This window comes from Pongo pygmaeus, chromosome 4, assembly GCF_028885625.2.
Source record: "Pongo pygmaeus isolate AG05252 chromosome 4, NHGRI_mPonPyg2-v2.0_pri, whole genome shotgun sequence".
NCBI lineage: Eukaryota > Metazoa > Chordata > Mammalia > Primates > Hominidae > Pongo > Pongo pygmaeus.
The window spans coordinates 162,057,596-162,068,096 of NC_072377.2; the positions used below are offsets into that span (position 1 = coordinate 162,057,596).

General features: G+C 40.7%; 1 protein-coding gene across 1 annotated transcript in view; it reads left to right on the forward strand.

Moving 5' to 3' along the window:
• The window catches only part of ITK (IL2 inducible T cell kinase), a 73,898-nt gene extending 63,646 nt beyond the window's left edge, over window positions 1-10,252 (forward strand). The window contains exons 12-17 of the mRNA XM_054489513.1: window positions 801-972; window positions 1,437-1,653; window positions 2,891-2,955; window positions 3,046-3,164; window positions 6,032-6,189; window positions 9,786-10,252. Coding sequence (XP_054345488.1) covers window positions 801-972; window positions 1,437-1,653; window positions 2,891-2,955; window positions 3,046-3,164; window positions 6,032-6,189; window positions 9,786-9,857 — 803 coding nt within the window. The 3' untranslated portion in view covers window positions 9,858-10,252. The remainder of the gene's footprint in view (window positions 1-800; window positions 973-1,436; window positions 1,654-2,890; window positions 2,956-3,045; window positions 3,165-6,031; window positions 6,190-9,785) is intronic.
• Window positions 10,253-10,501: the final 249 nt, after the last annotated feature.

Below are 10,501 nucleotides of genomic sequence, written 5' to 3' on the forward strand. Positions count from 1 at the left end.
CTCTCTCTTTAACTGCCCCTCTGCCCCAATAAGGCCTAATAGGGTTCTGTGTATATAGCAGATGCTCTTAATAGATGAATGAATGAAATAATGATCAGCTTGAATGAAATTTACTCAGTGTGCTGAGAATGATGATTTCCAATTTCATCCATGTCCCTACAAAGGACAGTAAACTATTGCAAGGACAAAAAACCAAACACCGCATGTTCTCACTCATAGATAGGAATTGAACAATGAGAACACATGGACACAGGAAGAGGAACGTCACACTCTGGGGACTGTTGTGGGGTGGGGGGAGGGGGGAGGGATAGCATTAGGAGACATACCTAATGCTAAATGGAGAGTTAATGGGTGCAGCACACCAGCATGGCACATGTATACATATGTAACTAACCTGCACATTGTGCACATGTACCCTAAAACTTAAAGTAAAATAATAATAGATAGCATAAAAAAAAAGAAATTTTACTTGGTGTGAAAAATGACAATAAAAACTTTACAATCAGACATAGAAAATGGGACACTGCAAGAACCCTTTCTTTAATATTTTGATAAATATGGTTTCTTTAATATCTTGATTAATGCCACTCTCCTTCTTTCCATGTTACCTTCCCACACATATTTTCATAGTTTTCTAGCATATCCTATGTTATTATGTGGGAAAAAGATAATTTATTTGCCATCTTTGAATTATATTAACAATAGGCTAAAATTCTAGTTAGGGCTTTATAGTCCCTGGTATCCCAATACCTTATGTCTACTGCTTGCTGACCCCAGAGAACTGTCTCTCTCTCTTCCAGGAAAATGGGTGATCGATCCCTCGGAGCTCACTTTTGTGCAAGAGATTGGCAGTGGGCAATTTGGGTTGGTGCATCTGGGCTACTGGCTCAACAAGGACAAGGTGGCTATCAAAACCATTCGGGAAGGGGCTATGTCAGAAGAGGACTTCATAGAGGAGGCTGAAGTCATGATGTGAGTGCTCAGAACAAGGATATGCAGAAACTCCGGGGGGGAACATCGGTTCCATGTTCTTGAAATGCCAAACGCCAGGTGGTACTATCTCCCTGCGCAAACTCCCAGCAGTGGCTTCCTATCACACAGAGAAGAAAATCAAACTCTTCACAGTGGTCTCCAAGGCCCACCATAATCTGATCGTGCCCACCTCCCCCTTCTCAGCTCCTACCCATCTCTCCTCCGGTCCATGACATGCCAGCCACACTAGCCGCTGCTCATCTTCACACACACAGCTGACTCCTTGCCATTTTTCAGGTCTCAGCTCCAATTACATGTTTTTGTTTTGGGGAGGGAATGAATATTATTTTCATCCAAACCATAAATTAGACAAAATGACCATTGGCTATTTTGGTACCATAATATTTTCGGCTTTTTTGGGAGACTGAGTTTAGGCCATCTCACCCCTTGTCTTTTTCCTCCAGGAAACTCTCTCATCCCAAACTGGTGCAGCTGTATGGGGTGTGCCTGGAGCAGGCCCCCATCTGCCTGGTGTTTGAGTTCATGGAGCACGGCTGCCTGTCAGATTATCTACGCACCCAGCGGGGACTTTTTGCTGCAGAGACCCTGCTGGGCATGTGTCTGGATGTGTGTGAGGGCATGGCCTACCTGGAAGAGGCGTGTGTCATCCACAGAGACTTGGTATGAGCATGCAGGGTGACACCCACAGGTCCAGGGTAAAGGGACAGGTCTCACTGAAATGACTGGGAATGCATTAATAAATAATACATTACAGACAATCTCCTTTTCTTTCTCAACTTCTCCCTTCCTTCACCTACTTTGGGTGGTCCTAGTGGAAAGGGCTTCATGAGGACTTACTTCTGGGCACTGATCCCAGCCCAAACTCTTTCACCTCCTGCATTTCAGTTTACATTCTTCCAAAATGGAGATAACTGCCACTCCTTCTTAACCTCTCTGTGACTCAATTTCCTCCTGGTAAATTGAGGAAACTGAGTTTGTCTGAAGGTGTTATTCAAGGGTCTACCAGAATCACACTGGGGAAGCCGTTAAGCTACTCTCAGAATATCTGGTGGCTGGGACTCAGGAATATTCATTTTAACACATTCCCCATATGATTTGTGTGCACATTAAAATTTGAGATATGCAGCCGGGTGCGGTGGCTCACGCCTGTAATCCCAGCACTTTGGGAGGCCGAGGTGGGCGAATCACGAGGTCAGGAGTTCGAGACCAGCCTGGCCAACCTGGTAAAACCCCATCTCTACTGAAAATTCAAAAAATTAGCTGAGCTTAGTGGCGGGCACCTGTAACCCTAGCTACTTGGGAGGCTGAGGCAGGAGAATCACTTGAACCCAGGAGGCAGAGGTTGCAGTGAGCTGAGATCAAGCCACTACACTCCAGCCTGGGTGACAGAGTAAGACTCCATCTAAAAAAAAAAAAATTGAGACACACTGGGGTGTTATCTCTAATGGCTCTTTCAATGCAACAGTCTATAATACTAATTAGGGGTCAGGTACTCTCCCTATTGAAGAACAGTTTTAAGAGGATTAACAACATCAAAACATTCTTAATTTAGTCAACTGGGAGACGCTTTCTTCCTGTTATCCCTGATGTTAACATTTCCTATCACATCAGGTTGCATTAGAGCCTATCTTTTGTTAGACAACACCAAGGATTTCTAATTAGAACTCAAGAATGAAGATAAACTTACTCATCTTGATAGTGGATCTTACACATTCAACTTTCCAGTTAACTTCCAGCGGCATTTGTGAGGCTTAATTAACATTTGTAAAGCTCCATGATGCCCTTGTATGACAGCACTGCGGTAAAGCAAAGGACTGTGATTATAGGAGACTCCTTAACTACTGATGACTCATCAACAGTTTTCCTCTCCGCCTTTGTTTGCCTGTCTCCTCTCCAGGCTGCCCGAAATTGTTTGGTGGGAGAAAACCAAGTCATCAAGGTGTCCGACTTTGGGATGACAAGGTAAAAGAGGGATGTGGTGCCAGTGAAGTATCAGGAATGGGACTGAGGCCCCTGGAACATTCTGACCTTCTCCCTCCACTCTCTTCCCAGGTTCGTTCTGGATGATCAGTACACCAGTTCCACAGGCACCAAATTCCCGGTGAAGTGGGCATCCCCAGAGGTTTTCTCTTTCAGTCGCTATAGCAGCAAGTCAGATGTGTGGTCATTTGGTGAGTGTCATGTTGGGCCCCACTGCCCCATGATCTGGGCTGCAGGCCAGCTGTTTCCTTTATCAAATGCAGACAACCCTACCCATGCCGAACCCTGTATCGTATCATGAGGGTGTCCCACTGGAGGGTTGTGTAAGAAAGGCCCTGAAAACTATGAAAGGGCCTTCATTATTTTGTTTGTTTTTGGAGATAGTGGACATGGTGGTGGGAGTTAAACTAAAAGTGGAAACAGCGCTCTGGTGCCAGCTGCTGTGAAGTCAAAAGCTGGAGAAGTCAGGGGATTCAAATATGAGCCCCTTGAAGGCAGGGACCATGTTTTGTCCAACATTACATTTCCGTACTTATCTCTCAATAAGTATTAATATTTATTCATTCATTCAACAACAATTAACTGAGCATCTATTCTATGCCAAGGGCTAATCTAGGTGCTGAGGATGCAGTGGTTCATAGAACAGAAAAGACTTCTATTCTTTTGGAACTAAATTTGAGATGGGAAGGGAGACAGAAAATCATAAGAGATCATAATAACAATCATAAATAATAACAATCATAAACAATAACAATAATAAACACGCTAAGGGATAGAAGATAAAGCCAGGCAATCATAAGTAGGTGCTATGAATAAAATAAAACAGTAATGGGGCAGAGTAACTAGGATAGAGAGAGGGTCTGCTTTGAATAGTGTGGTGTGGGAAGACCTTTCTCAGAAGGTAATTCTTCAGCAGAGACTTGAATGATAGGAGGGAGCTGTCACCATTTGAAGAGCCAGGGAACAGTGTCCCTGACAAAGGGACCAGCAAGTGTAAAAACTTGGTACATCCAAAGAACAAGGGGTACTGACTTATTGGGAGAACAACAGGCAATGAAGCTGGTAGGCCATCATAAGGAATTAGAATTTCTAAAAAGTGCAAATGGCCATGAATGGATGAATGATGTTGGTATGGCAGGATGTGCCAAATGTTCTTGCTGGATTTGCCATGTCACCTGAAGTCATAGTTTGTGCATACTAAAGTGTGCAAAAAAATATACCAGACAACCTCTTTGATTTGGATTACAAGAAGAATTATACTGTGGACAGAAACTACTTGAAGATTGATTTTTGCCATTCGGTACGAAGGAAGGGTTTGACAAGGGCTAACTAGTAGTAGAAACTGGGGGGAGTTTGGCTAGGTAAATCTTTTAGGAGAAGAATGAGTGTTAAAAATCTTCTGCAGTATTTTAGACTATCCATCCCTAGGAGCCAAGTGATTTGTTAATTATGAGTCCTACCTGTTTCTTAAAACAGTCGCCTATTCACCAAGCCTAGCAGCCACTTTGTTAACCAGGTTTAAGTTACAGAATGGACTTGAAAGAAATTGTACTAACAGCATTCTTGGATGACTCTCCTCTCCCCAGTGTGTATAACTAGGAAGGTTGGGGCTGATGTGCAGTCATCTCACTATGAAACTGATCACACTGCAACAAGCAAGGGCCCCACAATGAGACATTTGGAGCAATGGCCACTTTAGCACATTCACCTTCTGACTCTGAATGGGGTTTATTCAGCCAAAGGGTGTCAGCCTGGGAATTTCCTGCGGCATCTTACCATTAGAGGGTTGGGCTGAAATTCGTCCCTGCCTAGGATATATTATTTGAAGAGAGTCCAGAAAAGAGGTTGATGGATGGATGTAGAATAGAAAAAGATCAATGAAAAAAAGTGTGAAAAAACTGGGGGTACCAGCCTAAGCAGCAGAAACCTAGATGAGCTGAAAGCTCCATGCCTGCATCAGCCCATTGGACTTTGTCCTACATTTTAAAGTTCTTTGCCCTAATTAGTGGTGTGCTATTCAGAACAAGTCAACCTCTTTGTACTTCACTCAATTTTTTTATCTATACATTTCTCATCTATGCATCTATGTATTAAAGCAATCATTCTGAAACCATGTTTTAGCATCAGCATATTTTCAAAAAATTTTTCACTAAAAATTATGGTGTCTTGGGGTGATAAGCATTCTTATTTAGGGTCAGGTTCTGAATTTCCAACTCCTAAGGCACCTCTGAGTAACACCTAGAGATTCTGATCCACTGGGTCTGGGCTGGGGCCCAGGAATCTGCCGTTTGAACAAGCCTCTGAGATGATTTTTATTCAGGTGTTTTGGGGATCATGCTTTGGGAATGTCTACTCTAAGATTCTCTGGAACAAACTTTGAAAAGCTCTGAATTAGCTGATTTGCAAGCAGCCTTCTTGCTCTGGCAACCTGTGAATATATCAGCACATGATAAAGACAAAGCTAGGTGTCACATATCTACTAAGGGCAGAAGAGGAAAAGAAAGGGATTAAATCAGAGGTCAAAAATAGACAAGCAAAAGATGTGTTTTGCTTGGTCTACGTGGTATTTTTAAAATTCAAGAAGTTCAACTCTTAATTTTTTACTTCTTTTTTAAAAAAATCAGAAAATGTGACAATTCTGATCCCTCATTTTCATGTGCCATACTTTGGTTGGAGTCAAATCATAGCTGCCTCCTTAAGACAGAACTGTTTATCTCATTTTCCACAATCCTCCCCAATCCCAATAGTGTCACACCTCCTGCACTCCATTCATTTACATCCTGCATCTTGGCATTTGAGTCTACAACTGTTAGTTGTAGCATTTGAGTTTGGTATAACAAAGGGTCCATCTTGAAAATCTTTCTCCACTTAAAAGGTTGGGAAATTTCAGTTCTTTAAAAACAGGACAGGCCTAACAAGCCTCAGGTAGACTTGATGCACTTCTGGAGGTAGCACATGAATCTTAATACAAGGAGTCTGTAATTTCTAGAGGCAGGTTGGTTTGTTTGCTATCTGTGGGCTTTGTCATTCACTGTGCTGTGCTCACCATTTCTCGTAGGTGTGCTGATGTGGGAAGTTTTCAGTGAAGGCAAAATCCCGTATGAAAACCGAAGCAACTCAGAGGTGGTGGAAGACATCAGTACCGGATTTCGGTTGTACAAGCCCCGGCTGGCCTCCACACATGTCTACCAGATTATGAATCACTGCTGGAAAGAGGTCAGTGGAGGAAGTGCTTCCCCATGCATTGTCGTATACAATTTGAGGACCTGCCTCCTTCCCTAGAGAAAGGAACCCTCTCAGAAGGATGAGGCAGGAGGGATAACTAATATAGATTAACAACAACATGACTTTGAGGATCTGTTAACGGGATAGATCCCCCATCCCTAAAGAAGCTGAAGGCGACCTTAAATATTATTTGGTTTGCTACATAATGTCACAAGCTATAAGCATAGCTTCAGAGAGGAGAATGGGGTGTGGCCTATGCCAGCTTCCTTCTCGATTTTCTGAGAAGAGAAAAAAAGTCTGTAACATCATAAAACCATTAAAAGCGCAGGAAGTTAGTTCTATAACTTGGGGAACAAAGTTCACTTGCACTATGAAAATATTAAAATGGCTTAATTTGAGTTCATTTTATTCATTCTGCATTTAAAATGGGGAGCCAATTCCTCTGTACCCACCCAGGTGGCTCATTTACCCCATCCTTGGATTGCAGGCCATGGCTTGAGCCCAATCACTATAAGTCTTAGTCTTTGCTAAGTTAGAAAATCATACATTTCAGCCAAAGTGGAAAGTTGCTGAAATAGAGAATTAATAAAAATTCAGATCATTGTAGGACAACAAGGTGGAATACAAAAAATTTAGAACACTAGGATTTTGTCTCAGCTTTACCATTTATTTGCCATTAATCTTTGACAATTCTCTGAACTTCCTTTTTCTTACTGTTAGGAGAATTAAATAATGCTTGGTCTATGAGTTCATAGAGCTTTTATAGTCAGAAACAAAGAAACAATAGAGACATAAAGGAGGGCATAAAACAAATCTTATCCACTTCATAAGGATAACTACAATAATAATAATGATGACTGACATTCAGTTGGTACATTTTTCCTCTTTTAACCATCATTTATTGATTTTTTAAATTAATAGTCCTTATTTTTTAACAAAGAGTACAGAGTTCTCATATGCCCACCTCACCTGAACAGTTTCTCTGTTCACTAACATTTGGCATGAGTGTGATACATTTGTTACAATTAGTGAATCTCTATTCATACATTATATTAACTAAAGTTCATAGTTTACATTAAGGTTCAGTCTTTATGCTGTAGAGTTCTGTAGGTTTTCACAAATTCATAATGCCATGTATCCGTCATTATAGTATCAGACAGAATAGCTTTACTGCCCTAAAAATCTCCTGTGCTTCACTCATTTATCCCTCTTCATCTCCAAACCACTGGCAAGTACTGATCTTTTCACTGTCTTCATAGTTTTGCCTTTCTCAGAATGCCATATATTGGCATCATACGGCATGTAGGCTTTTTGGACTGGTTTCTTTCACTTAGTAATATGCTTTAAGGTCCCTCCAACGTCTTTTCGTGGCTTAATAGCTCATTTCTTTTTGTTGCCAAATAATATTTCATTGTATGGATATATCATAGTTTATTTATTTACCTACTAAAGGAAATCTTGGTTGCTTTCAGTTTTTGTGTTTGTTTGTTTGGGTTTTTGGGGTTTTGTTTTGTTTTTTTGAGATGGGGTCTTACTCTGTTACCCAGGCTGGAGTGCAGTGGTGCAATCTCAGCTCACTGCAACCTCTGCCTCCCAGTCTCAAGCGATCCTCCCACCTCAGCCTCCCAAGTAGCTGGGACCACAGACATGTGCCACTACGCCCAGCTAATTTTTTGTATTTTTGGTAGAAACGGGGTTTTGCCATGCTGCCCAGGTGAGCTCAGGCAATCAATCCACCCACCTCAGGCCTCCCATAGTGCTGGGATTACGAGTGTGAGCGCTCAGGCAGACTGGTTTCTTTCACTTAGTAATATGCCTTTAAGGTCCCTCCATGTGTTTTTGGCTTAATAGCTCATTTCTTTTTATTGCTAAATAATATTCCATTGTATGGATATACCACAGTTTGTTTATCTATTTACCTGCCAAAGGAAATCTTGCTTGCTTTCAGTTTTAAACAATTATGAATAAAGCTGCTATAAATGTTTACGTGCAGATTTTTGTATATAAATTTTCAACTCAATTGGGTAAATGCCTAAGAGTATGCTTACTGAATCATATGGTAAGACTATGTTTAACTTTTTAAGAAACTGCCAGAATGTCTTCCAAAGTAGCTGTATTATTTTACATTCCCACCAGCAATGAGAGCTCCTCATTAGCATTCATTGTTTTGGATTTCAGTGGTTCTAATAGATGTGTAGTCATATTACATTGTTGTTTTAACTTGCATTTTCCTAATGACATATGAGGTTAAGAATATTTTCATATGCTTATTTGCCACCTGTATATCTTCTTGGTAATATCTATTCAGATCTTTTGCCCATTTCTCAATCAGGTTGTTTGTTTACTTATTGTTGAATTTTAAGAGTTCTTTGTATATTTTGGATACAAATCCTTTATCAGATATGTGTTTTGCAAAATTTTCTCCTTGTCTGTGGCATGTCTTCTCATTCTCTTGACAGTGTCTTTCACAGAGCAGACTTTTCAAATATTTTAACAAAGCTCAACATCAACTTATTTATTCATGAATTGTGCTTTTGGTTTACATCTAAAAACTCATTGCCAAGCCCAATGTCACCCAAATTTTCTCCTATGTTATTTTATGGAAGTTTTATAATTTTGCATTTTACATTTAGGTCTATGATCTACTTTGAGTTAATTTTCCTGAAAGGTGTAAGGTCTGTGACTAGAGTCATTGTTTTACATATGGATGTCCAATTATTACAGCACTATTTGTTGAAAAGACTATACTCTTTCTCCTCTGTTCCTTTGTTAAATATTAGTTTACTATATTTATATGGATCTATATCTGGGCTGATCCATTAATCTGTATGTTTATTCTTTCACTAGCACCATCCTCTCCCATTACTGTAGCTTTGGAGTAAGTCCTGAAGTCAGGTAGGGTCAGTCTTCTAGCTTTGTTGTTCTTCTTCATTATTGTATTGGCTCTCTGGGTCTTTTGCCTCTCCATATAAACGTTACAGTCAGTTTGTCAATATCTACAAAATAATTTGCTGAATTTTTATTAGGATTGTATTGAATCTATAAGTCAAGTTGGGAAGAACTAACATTTTAACACTATAGTGTCTTCCTGTCCATGAACATGGAATATCTGTCCATTTATTTAGATCTTCTTTGCTTTCTTTTATTAGAATTTTTAATTTTTTCTCATTTAGATCCTGTAGATATTTTCTGAGATTTATACCCAGATATTTCATTTTTTGGTGTTCTTTAGCATTAATTTCATGGTATATTTTTATATGTGATTTATTGAATTCTCAGAACAATTTCATGAGGTAGATACTATTATTATCTCCATTTTACAAATGACAAAACTGAGGCTCAAAGAGGTTAAATAACCTGCTCAATGTCACACAGCTAATTAGTGGTAAAACTGAAATTAAACACTCGTCCCTTGGATTCCAGAATACCTGCTGTTAACAACTAGGACAATGTATATGGAATACAGTCAACATGGAAGCACATACAAAAATCCACAGGGGATGCTGCTATTAAATTCTGGTTTGTTTTGGATTTACCTATGACGCACAAGTACAAGGAAATTACAGAGTTCTTTTTTCCCTCTCCAGAGACCAGAAGATCGGCCAGCCTTCTCCAGACTGCTGCGTCAACTGGCTGAAATTGCAGAATCAGGACTTTAGTAGAGACTGAGTACCAGGCCACGGGCTGCAGATCCTGAATGGAGGAAGGATATGTCCTCGTTCCATAAAGCATTAGAAGCTGCCACCAGCCCAGGACCCTCCAGAGGCAGCCTGGCCTGTGGCATCAGTCCCTGAGTCACCATGGAAGCAGCATCCTGACCACAGCTGGCAGTCAAGCCACAGCTGGAGGGTCAGCCACCAAGCTGGGAGCCGGGCCAGAACAGGAGTGATGTCTCTGCCCTTCCTCTAGCCTCTTGTCACATGTGGTGCACAAACCTCAACCTGACAGCTTTCAGACAGCGTTCTTGCACTTCTTAGTAATAGAGAGAGACGTGAGTAAGACCCAGATTGCTATTTTTATTGTTATTTTTAACATGAATCTAAAGTTTATGGTTCCAGGGACTTTTTATTTGACCCAACAACACAGTATCCCAGGATATAGAGGCAAGGGGAACAAAGAGCATGACTCTTTTTCTAAGAAAACTGGTGAGTTAAGTAAGGTTAGAGTGAGTGTGCTCCGTTGCTGTGATGCTGTCAGCCACAGCTTCCTGCCGTAGAGAATGATAGAGCAGCTGCTCAAACAGGAGGCCGGATATTCTAAGAAGCAGCTCTATGAGGTTTTACAGAGTATGCTGCTACCTCTC